The sequence below is a fragment of the Paramisgurnus dabryanus genome, chromosome 17 (genome assembly GCF_030506205.2).
Source record: "Paramisgurnus dabryanus chromosome 17, PD_genome_1.1, whole genome shotgun sequence".
Classification (NCBI taxonomy): Eukaryota; Metazoa; Chordata; class Actinopteri; order Cypriniformes; family Cobitidae; genus Paramisgurnus; species Paramisgurnus dabryanus.
Genome location: NC_133353.1, coordinates 6,081,843 through 6,097,085, shown reverse-complemented (window position 1 = coordinate 6,097,085; position 15,243 = coordinate 6,081,843). Strand labels below are relative to the sequence as shown.

At 37.1% G+C, this 15,243-nt stretch overlaps 1 protein-coding gene across 2 annotated transcripts in view; it reads left to right on the top strand.

Moving 5' to 3' along the window:
* Positions 1–15,243, top strand: part of mapkbp1 (mitogen-activated protein kinase binding protein 1) — a 56,174-nt gene that overhangs the window by 9,817 nt on the left and 31,114 nt on the right. Inside the window, exons 3-8 of one of the 2 annotated variants that reach the window (XM_065253679.1) lie at positions 10,573–10,635; positions 10,870–10,927; positions 12,911–13,081; positions 13,331–13,468; positions 13,653–13,835; positions 14,602–14,619. In XM_065253679.1, the coding sequence (XP_065109751.1) occupies positions 10,573–10,635; positions 10,870–10,927; positions 12,911–13,081; positions 13,331–13,468; positions 13,653–13,835; positions 14,602–14,619 (631 nt within the window). The remainder of the gene's footprint in view (positions 1–10,572; positions 10,636–10,869; positions 10,928–12,910; positions 13,082–13,330; positions 13,469–13,652; positions 13,836–14,601; positions 14,620–15,243) is intronic. The other variant, XM_065253680.1, reaches the window with a different exon arrangement.

The following is a 15,243-nucleotide window of genomic DNA, read 5'->3' as shown; positions in this document are numbered from 1 at the left end:
TATGTGAAAGTTTGTAACAGAAAATAGTGGTTTTTATCTTGTCACTTTCTTGGTATTAAAAACACATTTTTACCCAAATTAGTCAAAATGGATTTATTGAGTTTTGGACCCAAACTCTTCAAATAATAAGTGTTTGTACACATCCACCCTGTAATGATAAATTTCTTATTTTTTTAAATTCCCATAAAACCTCAACAGTCTAATCATGGGACAAGCTGTTGGCGTTTTCTGAGCAAACTGATGTCACTTTGTGCAGGCCCCACCCACAAACATCCAAAGACCTTTTCAACATGGTATAATAAATTATCTATAGGGTATTTGGAGATAATTCCAAACAGGCACATTCTGGGGACACCAGAGACTAATGTTGCATCTTGAAAAATTGGCATGTTAAGTGACCTTTAATTTCTGGTTCACTTTAAGACATACTAGTTGTGTTCAATAATTTAAAGGCTAAAACAGCTTCCAATCCAAACCAAACTCCTCCCTGTGCTCAGTCAGCTCTTTGACTGAGCCAAGCACACATTTGGTGCAGATGTCTTGGCTCGCAGTAGGCAGGAAAATTAGCATGGGCGTATGCAGCTGTCACGAATAGACAGACCCCCCTCGTATTAAAGACATTAGCAGGAGCCGGGTTTTTACAAGGGCAAGGAGAGATGCTGTTTAAAGCCCATCTTGATTGATGGGGTTACCTCAGGTTAAGTTGCATGCTACTGTAGTCGAAATGAATACACAATAATGTTTTTACTTTATGTAATGCAGGTATTGTAAAGTGATAGCAGCAGTTTTCCAGTTTATCTTACATAACATTTCTTATCACCTAATTGAAATAATAAAAATGCGTAGCTGACCATTACACACGAAACAAATAAAAATTGGCAATTTAAATGTACTAACTGAATAAGAGTTGGTACGGAGCCAACACGTATCAGCATTTCAGTGGCACCTATTTTGGTTTCCAATCAGCATCACCTGTTGGGCTATTAAGTGCTGCCGTTTTGTGTTTCTATTTATTTCTCATGTTGCTTGCATAACGTATCTTATCTAATTATATTTTGTAATAAATCAATGTCCTGAAACAGTCCTTTCTTGAGCCTATTAAACACAAGACGTTTCTTACTAACAATGTTTTACAGTGTTTTAGTCTTACTGTAAAACTCCATATTAGGCAGTGTTGAACATCATTGTGTAAGTGTCATCGTGAGGGGTGGACAGTTCATTTTAGTGTGTTTAGGACACAGGAAATACAGGAAAAACCAGATGTAGATTCTGCAATCTGGTTGGCACATTCTTATGTTTTGAGATTTCAGCTTTAGGCCAAAATGTTTTGGTTGGTCATGTTGTAGAAATCTATCTATTATGACTGAATCTCTGACTTTCAATACAAGCTTTACCAATAAATATTTCCACCCATAATTCCCAGGCAATGTGAATAATGCATACATGTTTAGAAATAATATTGATGCACAATACATTCAGGGCTCGCAAAATTGTTAGCCCAACATCCCGGGGCTATTGTGCCTTGCAGTCGGGTTACCAAATTGCACCTCCGCTCCTGTCTTGACTTACAGGAAGGCAAATATATTTAAATGCTTATTCTCTCACAGATTTGGATGGGTAATTATGGTGTATGTAATTCAGGAATCTGTATTTAAATTGCATTTTACTTTCACGATCGCGAATAGCAAAAAACGCTTCAGTATGTGACTCCGTGCAGAACTCGCTCTTAAAGCGACAGTAGCCCCTATTTTTCTGATTGGAAAAATGATCCTATCTGTAACTGGAAAAACATTGTATGATCCAAACTGTGAGTTTTGTGACCCATTGAACCACTATAAAATTGTAAGTATTTCCAGTGTGTAGATGAGGATGAACAGTTAGCTTGCATTGAAATCCAGATTATTTGTTTGTCAAAAAAAAAAAAACAGCATCAAAAGCAACAACAAGAATAGCAGAGCAAAAGCCTATAGGCTTTGTATTGGCAAAATTTGCCAAAAGTCTCAATATTCTACATTTTTATTTGGGCTATTGCATTCATTTTGGTTACCAAAAACTGAAGAGTACCTGCCAGAAGGGCTACCAGGGATTTTGCGAGCTGGCCCTGCATGTACTAAAGCAAAGGTTTAATTTAGTGTGAATATCCAAGGTTGTTTATCATAATAACCTCATGCCTCCTTTACTAATCCATCCGTTTATAAGCATTTGAATGATAAATGAGTTACTGTAGAATAGATATGAGTTTTATAAATAAGCAGCCCTGTGTTAATCAAAGATGCATGAAAATGTGTCAGTGTGTCAGGCTCTCTCTTTATCTCTGTCTGTCTCTCTCTCTCCCTAACACCGCAGGCCACAGTAAGTGGGTCAGTAAAGCTAAATGTATGATTGTGAGAAAATTAAAGCAAGGAAGATGTTGGCTGAAAAAGAGATATAGAGAGATGAATTGAGAGAGGTTGATTTTGCCGTACTGCTGTGGTGTGTGTGTGGTCTCTTTGCTGCATTGCAGTATTCATGCTCTCTTGCTCTCTCTCTCTCTCTCTCTCTCTCTCTCTCACTCTCTCACACACACACACACACACACACACACACACACACACACACACACACACACACACACACACACACACACACACACACACACACACTCCCTAATGAAATCTTAGTCTAAAGGTACCCACAGGAACATCTTTGCATCTTAGCAGCTCATTCGTGTTAGGGTAAAAACATGTTAAAAAGTGGATTTACACCGATTTTACATAAAAAAAGCTTAGGTCGTGTTGTTCATGTTTTTGGCTATTTGGAAAAGTGAATCAAGTGACTTCCGTGAATATCGTCATAATATGTCAGCATGGTTTATTTGTTCACACAAAAAGCAGACAAAAGCATGCACATCAATCTTAGCTGGGTGCTTGACCAAAAAAAGTCAGCAACACCAAATCTCCAAAAAGATTTTATTATTAAAAACTATTGCATAACGTGTAGGTAAAGTTTCGAGCATTCAGGCTCTTCATCAGACACACAAATACAAACATTACACACAACGCACCGAGAGGTAACAGTTTTCTTAAGAGAGATCCAAACATCAATGCCCTTGAAGGATACTGCGGGAGGTGAATCTGTTTTAATGAATGCACACCATTAGCATAGTGTATGGATTGTCGCTTTAAAGGGCACCTATTATGCACATTTTTGCAAGATGTAATATAAGTTTCAGCTTAAAATATCCCACAGATAATTTATTATAGCATGTACAAAATGCCCCTATTTGGGTGGGAGCAATAAGGGATAGTGGGAGCCTTCAGTTAAAGGAGTAGTCCACTTTAAAGATGGGGTCCATTGACTTTTTATAGTAGGAAAAAAAATACTATGGTAAGTCAATGGGCCCCATCTATAAAGTGGACTACTTCTTTAAAATAGATCTGATTCCTTTGAACACAATCTAAGACAATACTAATTGTACAGCTGATTTGCTGAGGGTGGAAACTATGGTAATGCAGGACTGGTGGTCAATGGCCATGTATCATGTATGGGGCTTTATCAGTGTGATGTCACAATAACAAGTGAATCAATGCAGCATGTCTAATGAGGCATTGCATAATTTGGTGATCAGTAAGCATATAAAATACCACAATAATCTTAATTGGTAGATATATAAATTGCAGTTGAATTGCCATCTTTAATGCTGGAATACAGTATAAGGGGCGATTCACATTTCGCATCTTTTACGCGCTAAAATTTGTTTCAAACGTAGGTGCGCGTTATGCACGCTCATAATGGAAGCTGCGCGGTCATAACGCCCACACGGTGCGACACGCAATCTTTTTCCAGGCGTGTCCGCACCGCATCGGGTTAAAAACATCTCAACTTTTCAGAATGCCGCAAGTGCACCACAGGCCATGTGACAAGAACGGTCGTGTTTTCTGCGCGGTTTTAGACGCGAAATGTGAAGCGCCCCTAAGAAAGCATTGCTTTGCTCCCTTCGACCTAGTCCCCTTCTCTCTAAAATACACTGCTGGACTCAAGCTTTCTGGATTAGGTTGTTCTGGTAGCCATCTGCCCGATGATTAGGGGATCTGTGGGGTATTCTGCTAATAGCCGCTGTTCTTACGACAGGGCTTAGGGTTGGAAAGCAATACCCCTAGAGGTCTTGGACCGTGACAGGCGCCGAACGTGTGTGTATTCGGCCTGACCACCTGTTTATCCCACTCACCAGATGGAGCAAAAATACAACTGCCACTATTTACTGGCCACAACATTTGATATGCCCCATCTTGATCCTTACACACACACACGCGCGCACACACACACACATACACACACACATACACATACACACTCAAAACAGTTGTGAAACCTGAGACCATAACACAAGCTGTTTAAGATCCAGATATCTATAGCCACTGTTGTACAACAACTTTTAGCTTGTTAAATCACTTTAGGACATTGCTTGATGCCATTTACAGACTGAAGTATTTAATCAGTACACATGGATCTCATTTCATCTCTCTGTGATTGACGTATCTAACCATCAACTATTTTTAAGATTTCTTTTACTAATCCATCACCTTAAGTATTCAAATCTGCAACTTGTTTTACACCATTTGGAGACACGAATGATACATATTCAGAAACTTGTTGAAAAGAGAAATGCCAAATGATTGTTATTGATTTCCATGTACACTTTTTACAATCTAAGCATTTATGTTGACTAGCGTATTAAGCTAATTACATTTACATGCATGCATTTAGCAGACATTTTTATTCAAAGCAACCTGCAGTGCTTTACAAGGTATATATTTTTTTTATTTTGCAATGCTAACGCAATTTATTTTAACTTTTTTAAATACAATTTATTGTTTCCATTTAATTACATTGCATGCATTTGGAAAAGTGACAATATTTTTTTATCAGTTTGCAGTTCACTGCGAACCAACGACGCATGCATTGCTAATGCAATGCTCTACCAATTGAGCTACAGGAACAAAGTTTCTATTTAATATTTAGTTTATATTTAGTTGGTTATGGAATGGAGTGTGATATGGACATAAAAAGCCTGCAGTCATTTATTTGATCCATGCGCTGCTACACTTGACTTGGCTTATTCGATTCCCTGCTAGGCGGGATAATGAGCTGGATCAGCTTTTACTCAGCAAATGGCACATGTGACCCTGCTGAGTGTTAAAAAACAGACAACATATATAGACTGAAGACCCATGGTGATTACGTTTCGCTTTTTTGCGCAATATCTAGCAGCGACCTTACCTTTTTCTTGTGAAGTTACAAAATGACAGTCATATGATTCAAAGCCCTTAAAACTGATGCTCACTTATTAGTAGGTACACATGAAGTCAGCACAAATATCTTGATAGCTTTCCACAGTGTCCTATCAGCTGTCTTCAGATTTTAATCATAATCTGCAAAAATATGCCTGATTTTTCGTGCTGATTCTGTGTGAGTCTACTAAATGCTTATTTATACAACACTTTTGTCAAATAGTTCACAAAATTGTTCAGTAACATGAATCAGTTTGACTCTGTGTGGACACATTTCAGATCTCTGAGGGTTTGGTTGTTCTGCCCTCCAGCTCTGTCCTTCAGAGAGAAACACTGTTCACGTCCTCCCAATGCAGAAATGTTAACGCTGTAATGAGATCTGGAGGTCGTTTGTCAAAGTGAACAATCATTCTTAACCAATAACTATTGATTCATTCTGAAACTGTTTTGGTTAGAAGAGTTGTTGTTGATCCTGGTTGTGTGAGTAAAAATGCTCCTGTAGATCAATTGATAGAGGATTGCATTAGCATCACAAATGTCATGGGCTTAAAACACACACTGATAAAATGTATACCTTGAATGCACTGTATGTCACAATAATGTAAAGTGTGTAAGTAAAAGTAAAAATGTGAGCCCTTTCAAGTTTTAAAACCCAATGTGTCTGCAGATTTGAAGATGAATCATAGTTTGAGCTTTAAAAATTGACTCAAACAATAATGTTTATACTATTTTCTCAAGCAATTATTTATTTCCATTAGTTTTCTGTGAAACAAACAAAAACCTTAAAATCAGCAAAATAAATTAGATATTATCTTATTTAAACCGTTATGGAGCGTACACACCAAACCAAATTCAGCGATTTCCGCAAATAGATTACATACAAAGTCAATGCAAAGACGGAAATAGACGGAAATCCAAACCCAATTCGTATCGCCCCACGTAATTGCTGCGAAAACACACACTATTCGCCTACAACGCGTCTTTAATGCGAAAAATCTGCATGACATAAAGGTAAATCTCACAAGTAACCTAGAGCGAGGAAGGTGATGTTTCACGATTTGAAAAACTGTTCGTCAAAAGTTTGATGCTTTGCATTTGGTTTGTATGCAGCATTAACTCATTCCCCACCAGCCTTTTTTTTTCAAAGTTGCCCACCAGCATTTTTTGTGATTTTCACAAAAGTTTCACAAAATCCCTTCCAGGAAAAGTTTCTTTAAAAAATATATGAACATACAAATATATTTAAAATGAAAGAACAGCTCCTTTGCTTTCAAACAAACAAATGGGAAAAAGTTTCATCCTATCTTCATTTGTTCTCTTTTATAATCTCTCAAATATGGGGTTTCTTCAAAAATACAAATTTTTTAGCAAAAAGCTCAAATAATTGCGTTTTTGTAAAGGACTTCTGTTAGAGATCAGATTCAGAACGATTATCAAAACATACACGGAGAGTTTTAAATTTTTAAAATTTGTTTTTGCTTCAGTCTTTTATAAATTGGGTAAGAGTGCCATCTAATGGATAATAGCGGATACAGATTACCGTAAAAACTCATCATGAAAGCGTCATTGGCTGGAAAATGTTTTCTCTTAAAGGAATAATCTACCCTTTTGCCATATTAAACCATGTTATTACCTCAACTTAGACAAATTAATACATATCTATCTTTTTTCAATGCGTGCACTGTACAGCACATCGTGAATGTGTTAGCATTTAGCCTAGACCCATTCATTCCTATGGTACCAAACAGGGAAGCCACCAAACACTTCCGTGTTTTTCCTATTTAAAGACTGTTACATGAGGAGTTATACCAGTAAGTATGGTGCCACAAAAGAAAACTTTTTTTTGGTACCATAGGAATGAATGGGGCTAGGCTAAATGCTAACACATTCACAACGCGCTGTACAGTGCACGCATTGAAAAAAGATAGGTATGTATTAATTTGTCTAGGTTGAGGTAATAACATAGTTTAATATGGCAAAAGGGTAGATTATTCCTTTAATTGACGAAATAACTCGTCAATGGCAGGGAAAGAGTTAATGTGCTGAGACCATTTAACCTTGTTTTTCTAGACATGTTTCATGAGAAAAAAATCTTACATCATGAAAACAAGTTCAGAAAAGTGCCTAAGGGGCGATTCACATTTCACATCTTTTGCCCACCCAAGTTTGTTATTTCAAAGGTATGCGCGCTCATAATAGAAGCGACACAGTCGCAACACCCACGCAGTGTGACGTGCTCGTTGTTTCCAGTTGCGTTCGCACCGCATCGAGTTAAAAACATTTAAACTTCTTCTTCTAGAATGCCGCAAGCGCACCGCAGGTCATGTGACAAGAACCAACAGACGGTCGCAAAATGCGAACCACCCCTAATGGTGCAGTATTGATGCTCATTTCACTAAATGTTGCATTCAAATATGTTTACAAATATATAAAAATGTATATCACTTTGCGGTTATGGCAAAATAAATATTGTTTTAATGCCAGAAACCTAATGGCATCTTTGGATGCAATGAGTTCTGCAAGGCAAAATATTCGAGTAGTCAAACTCTCATTTGTTTTAGTGACTTGCGGGCAGCCACATTTTTAAACATAAGGTCAGGTTTTTGCTAAGTCTGCACTGATTATCATATCAGCTTATCTGTGTAATGGAACGACGTATAGACAGACATTCTTACAACAGTCTTGTAGAGTCATTGATCCGAGTCCTGTCAATCCCATCAGGAGCTTACCTTATATATAGTGCAGGAAATCCATTAATGGTATTACTTGCCATCAACAGAGTCCTGTCTGCTTCTCATGTCCATGTCTCTGGCTTCAGCTTAAAGACCTGTCTTACTGACTGATTTTTTCTTTTAAAGATATTTAAAAAATGGCAGAAATTGAGTAGATAAGTACAATAAGTTAAAGGTTGACTTATGTCCTTTGGGTTACTGTAAAAATGCATGTGTTTCTGTATCCACATTTTCCTTTTAGTAAACCTTCAGCATTTTATTTATTTGCATCGTTGCGGTTTTTACTTACAGTCTCTCTTTAACTCTGCTCAGAGCTAAAAGCGCTGGCGTAGACTTTGCTGATGGATGTTTTTTTGATCTGCAAAATATAAAAGATCCTGCAAAAGTCATGACGTATTTCCCATGTATTATGTTTGTTTAGCTGCCTTCCTTTTCTTTTTTCTTTGGTCGCACTGCAGGACTTTTCCACACCCAACATTGTCTCAAACAGTCTTCATAAGAGCCACTCCACTTTACTTCCATTTAAACACATATAAAAGACTTATGTTTGTTCTTAGGTCTTTAAAAGGTTTGAGATTGTTTCCTGTATTTGGGAGATAAAAGACAGCAGACACAAAATACACAAACCACCAGTACAAAACGGTATTATGGTTATACAGTGGTAACAGATGGTAGGCATAAAACCATGAATAATAACCATATTCTTATATGATGGTATTACCAAACTTTTGTACTCTAAGGTAGTTCTAAAATGTACCATGGTACTAACAACTTAAAGTCAATTCGACCTATTATTTTAAGTTTAGACATGTAATCAGTTGACATAATCAACAGCTTGAAAGCTTTAATGTTAATTTAAACTGTTTTAAGTTTAAGAAAAATAGGTTAGTTAGGCAGTTTTCATTTAAACTACTTGTAAAGCCCTTTAATGATTATTTGATTTAAATGCGTACTTTGTGAATTGCCCCTAGGGGATAAATAAAGTGTTGAAATGAAATGAAATAACTGATAACAAGTTGAAATTATTTAACATAATTTGTTAAGTTAAAGTAAAATAAAAATATATGTTGGTTTGACATAATTTTCTACAGTGTGCCAAATGCATGAATGTAAAATGTGTCGTCCTTGGTTCATCTGCTGTGGTCAACATGCTAACAAACCCAACAAATGATACATTGTTAAATTTGAATCTGCAAATACAAAAAATATCAAACTTACCGTAAAACTTCAAATAATAGCCGAGTCCCAAATAGACGCCTGTCTCTTTTAGACGCCTGGTGTGACGACAGGTTTGGATAAATAAACGCCTGTCTCAAATAAAGGCCTGGTCTGTTTTTTAGTTTTGGGTTGTATAATCTTCTAAAACCCGTCAGATCGTCTGTTTAAGCCAGTTCTATGGTGCAGATTGCACACGCTGAAGTTTTGATTACCGGTAGATGTCACGTGACAGATGCAGTCGTTCCGTTACTCATCACTATGACAACACAACAAGGTTCGTCGTCAGGATTGAAGTGATGATGACAGTAGCGAAGTGGCAATCGGGATAGTCGGGACTTTTCCCGGTAGGCCGGTAGTGTTTTGAGGCCGCAGATAATAGCCGGGCTTTCAGTCTTTGGTTCATGCATGCACTCCCGCCACACATTGTATTTCTCACGCGGAAACACTATTTATCATATTTAATATGCTGCAGCGCCCAAAATGTATCTGGCTGCACTGCACTCTCTATCAAGCCCGTCTCCCCTGGAGTTCTAGTCGAGCGAGCCAATCCAAAAAAAATAAAGAAAGAGGCTACACAATAGCCAATCAGAAAATTGCACTGTTGTATCTGGGTAAGATTTCACGCAACAACCAATAAAAAGCATATCCTCGTTCGCTTTATTTATGCTGCCAATAATTTAAGACTGTTATTCTTACACGAACTAATTTGTTAAACACATTCAAATTATAAATAAAACGTAATATGTGGTAACCTCCTGCTGTCATGCTGGAACAATTAAATTAAAAGCCTGTCTGTTATAGACGCCTGTCTCTTTTAGACGCCTGGTGTGACGATAGGTTTGGGAAAATAAAAGCCCGGGCTATTATTTGAAGTTTTACGGTAAGTGAGTTTGTGCTTAAAACAAGTAAAATAAATCTGTCAATGGGGTAAGCATATTTTTCATGAATTTTCTAGAATGAAGTGTTTAAGACAAAAGTTAATGATTTTTTCTTACCCCATTGGCAGTATTTTTTTGCTTGTTTAAGGCACACATTCACTTAAATTTTCACTTGTTTTTTTTGTCTAAAACTAGACTTTGTGAATATGCTAATTTATCCTAATTTAAATTTAATTACTAGATATTTATTCTGAAAACAAGACAAAAAATAAGTAGGTGTAGGATTTAAATGAATCTTTAACATCTTTTCAGTCTTTTTTTGGACACAATCAGGCTGCTTAGTGACATTTTGAAGTTATGTCCCAATGATAAAAGATCTGGGCTGGTATAAAATCCCAATAATAAAATCTGTACCTTAATTCAATTGAATCAAGATATTTAAGTATTTGACCACTTGTTTTTTTTTATTCAAAGGTGTGTGGTGGTGCTACTGAATCCTAAGAAAAATAAACAACATCATATTCTCAACAGCTCCAGGTGAGACCTTTATTCTTCTGTAAACAAGCCTATAGTAAAAGTATAGTGATATGTGCATGTTTATGCAATATTTTAAGGTTTAAAAGCAGAAATACAGTATCACCTTTTGTATCTGTGTTCATTATGATTTATATTTGGGTCAATGGAAGTCATTGTTATAATAGTGACAAGCAATAACTGAACGAACAGGAAATCTGGAGTCGTGAGCACTAAACCTTTCTGTCTTCTTCTCAGGAAAACTGTCACCACCCTGTCCTTCTCTCCTGATGGCAAATATGTGGTCATGGGCGAGGTGAGTGCTCAAGCTTATAACATCTCTTATTGCATGTCACATGTTTAGTATAAAGTCAAGAGCTTGTGGACAGCAGGTAACACTTACTGTAGATCGGGCCAATGTATCTGTGGTGGATGAAAATCTTCAAGGTTTTGAAGTGAACAGTGTGCTGCATTCCCTGTGGGCATTGGCTAACTCTCAGTGTAATTTCTCTTTTGTCAAGTGTAGGCAAATTTGATGATTTTTGCTTTTCTTCCTGCATCTTATACATCTGCACTGCAGTAATGTTTGAATTGAGGACATTTATTGTTTTGACAGCAATATATAAATACAAATACCAACATGTTGAAATAATATATTAAATTGTGGTTCCTATATTAGGTTTACCCATCACACCCTTATTAAATTTTGACAATCATTAGGGCACTTAATTTTAACTTCTGTAATACCAACATGCAATTCTGACATTAAAAGTTTGGGATGTGTTTAAAGACAGATTTGACGGTACATTCCTTCCAATGTAATTAATTGAAACCAAAAATGTCCGACCATGGGCGCTGCCATGTTATGTAAAAACGTCAGTTTGGAGCCAGGGCATGCGCAGAAGAAATTGTCCGCAGAGGCGGAGCCACAGTATAAAACTTCCACCAAACCGCTCACGTGCCAAATTCATCCACGCCAATCATAACGACATGCCCTGTTTCTAATTACTAGCTAAGATTAAACTTTTCACAAAATAGATCAATTGAACATATATCAGCGTAATAACAACTACCTTAAAGGACCAAAACCATCTTTCGAAAAATTTTATTGGAAGTGTAAATATTTTTTTTATTTAGAGCCGAGTCACATTCTTTTGCATGGAGAGGGCCGGGTTTATGACTTGTACTACAGCCAGCCACCAGGGGGCGATCAAAGTGCCAGTGGCTTTACTTTCAAGATGTATGAGGCACACCCGGTTCAAATCTGTAAATGTGGGTTCACACCAGATACGAGTTTAACGATTTGCATACAAAGTCAATGCAAAGAGGCGATCATACGCGGCCTCGCATGGGGCAATGCGAATGGCACGATATGGGCGTTGCGTTTGCCGCAAAAACACGCTCTATTCGCCTCAAATGCGTCTTCGCCCAAGTTGAAAAAAGTATATATAAACTTTAGGGAAAAATTTGCATGACATGAAGTTAAATCCCGCAAGTAATCTGGTGCCCAGTGTTTGATGTGTACGTAGCATAACACTACACTGAAAAAAGTTGGTTAAAAAAAAAGTAAGTCGCCTGCTTGCCTTAAAATTTTGATGCAAAATTGCAATCTCTATTCTGGTCAATTTTTTTTCATCTGGTCTTTAAAGTGCACAGTCGGCATGCGGCTAATGAATGGAAACAGTTATGAATGGAAACAGTAATGCTGTAAATCCACTTAACACAATGTTAAGAGCTGTTTGGTCTTCGTTTGCAAGGCTGAACATGAGCAAAGAGGCTGTGATTGCTTCTCTAATCCACTGTATCATGCCGACCGGTGATTTGTGTCTGGTTCTGCATCTGGGTGGGTGTGCAAAAGTAATCCTAACTGGTTCAGAAGAAGTGTTTTACTGTGAAGTGTGAGTGATGTGGATCTGTGCTTACCGGCTGCCATGGCAACAATGGGCATCGTGCCAGTCTACCCGCAGACTGTGTCTACTGTCATAAAAAGGTGAAAGGAGGAAGAGAAAGAAAGAGTCTGCAAGATATGGGGGGGCATTGTGATATTTTCTAGCTCTATTAAAGAATTAGTCTAGAATGAATTTATAGGAAACAGACATGTATAATGCTAGTTTGTATGTATATGTATATATATGTGTGGTGTATGTCCTGATTGCATAACATTCCTTTAAATCAACTTGTCTCAGTGTCTTTTAACATCAGTGTGTTATTCACACATGTATGGCAAAGTTACTAGCAGTTCTTCAAAGTCTCACCATCCTTCATCTTTCTCACTTTCCCTCTATCTCTCTCTCTCCAGAGTGGTCATATGCCGGCGGTGCGCGTCTGGGATGTGGCGGAGAGGACGCAGGTGGCCGAATTGCAGGAACATAAGTACGGCGTGGCGTGTGTGGCTTTCTCCCCCAACAGCAAATATATCGTCAGTGTGGGTTACCAGCACGATATGATCATTAACGTCTGGGCCTGGAAGGTGACTAGCAATATCCGTATAGACATAAATCACTCCACAGAACAGCTTTCATTTATTTCATTATCATATGTTTTGTTAACATAACTAGATTTTGAGTTAAAATAAGGACTTGATGTATGGTAAGTGATTTGACCTGCAATATAATATAAGAATAGAATACAGTACTATAAATGATCTTCATTCATCCAACATGCTAAAAGCCTTAACCAATAAACCTGTTGTTTAAATATTTTCTTGTCGTCCTTTCAGAAAAATGTTGTGGTTGCTGCCAACAAAGTCTCCAGTAAAGTGTCGGCCGTGTCTTTCTCAGATGACAGCTCGTACTTTGTCACGGCAGGAAACAGACACGTGAAGTTCTGGTACCTGGACCACACAAAGTCATCCAAGGTTCGAGCCCCGATTTCAACCAAATATAACTCGCATTTGATTTCTCTGGTCAATTATTGATCTTAAATCTCGTTGTTACTGCTAACGCCAGATTTCAAAACATCTTAGCTGTCACAGAAGTTCCCATTCCGACTTAAGTGTTTTGAAATTATCCTGGACTCGGGAATTTCTCTTTCTCTCACAGGTTAGTGCTACTGTGCCATTACTGGGTCGCTCTGGTCTTCTGGGAGAACTGCGGAATAACTTTTTCAGCGATGTCGCCTGCGGAAAGGGCCGGAAGGCGAGCAGCACATTTTGCATCACTTCCTCTGGGCTGCTTTGTGAGTTCAATGACAGAAGAATGCTGGACAAATGGGTGGAGCTTAGGGTGAGTGACCAGGATGCTGATTGGTCCCTTTTGTAGTGAGAATAATGCATGATGTGTCTAAATGACCCAGTGCAAAACGTTAACTTTTTTTGTTGTTCTTTTTAGCCTATTATATTTTTTAGCTCAATTACTTTTTTATGACAAGGCAAAAACTGTACACTTGTGTTACTTCTTATGCCAAAATATATTTAGTTTTTTTACATGTACGCGCACAGTCGAAAGCACAGCTTGCAAAGCATAGTTTATTTAACTCGTACTTGCAAACTCGTACACAAACGTTTGACGCATGCAATGCATCTACTGGGCTACATACTACATTCTCCTGTACGTGCATGCACGACCTATACGTGATTACAAAAATCTGCCAGTGCATGTACTATTCTGATGACGAAACTTACGTCACACGTACTGTACGTGGATCCGTGCGTATGTGTAAAAGCAGAACTATCTCTTTTACCTTTAGTGGCATAAAATAAGCAATTTATAGTAAATAACAGTAAATCTAAATAGTACAGTAAACAAAATAATATAAGTGCAAAAATAATAATAGTAATATTGCAGCAGAAAGTAATTTAAGAAAATGATAAAGAATAAATAGACGTGTTTCTGGTGTTTTCACTGTTTAAACATGAGCTGTTTTCTTTTCTTGTTATCAAAGGGTGTTATCCATCTGTTTTCTTGGGTGTGAGTGTGTGCATGTGTTAAACAACAATCCTGCTGCTGTTGTCTAATATTAGTCTGTTTTAATTCCTCCCTAACACTCCAGAGAAGTGACAGTTTCGCAGTAAGTTTCATATCAGAGCTGTAGATTCAGCTTTACCATTTCATTGTAAAACTCATTAAGGGTCAATGACGTGACGTTAATTATTTTGTGTCCCTATTAGGGATGCTAAACAATTAATCGCGATTAATCGTTAGCAGAATAAAAGTTTTTGTTTACATCACATATGTGTGTAAACTGTGTATAATAAATATGTATATATATATATCTTATTCTTATTTATATATATTAAGTATTTATATTTATATATAATATAAATTATACATAAATATACAAATGTATATACACATGTAAACATTTCTAAAACATATACATGCATGTGTGTACATTTATTTATACAAAGTTATTATACACAGTTCACACACATATATGATGTAAACAAAAACTTTTATTTTGCTAACGATTAATCGCGATTAATCGTTAAGCATCCCTAGTCCCTATGGTTCAATTAAATCTAAAAGGGTTAAAATTTTAAAATAAATGTGCAAATTACTTTCTCTTTTTTGAGGACCAAGTCTAAAATTTCTGGTTTTATTTAATTTTGAAAGAATATTTGGGGGATAATTGCAAAAATGTCAATGTGGTGTAACCGGTCTGTATCAATTGGTATAAATAGTATTTTTTTAA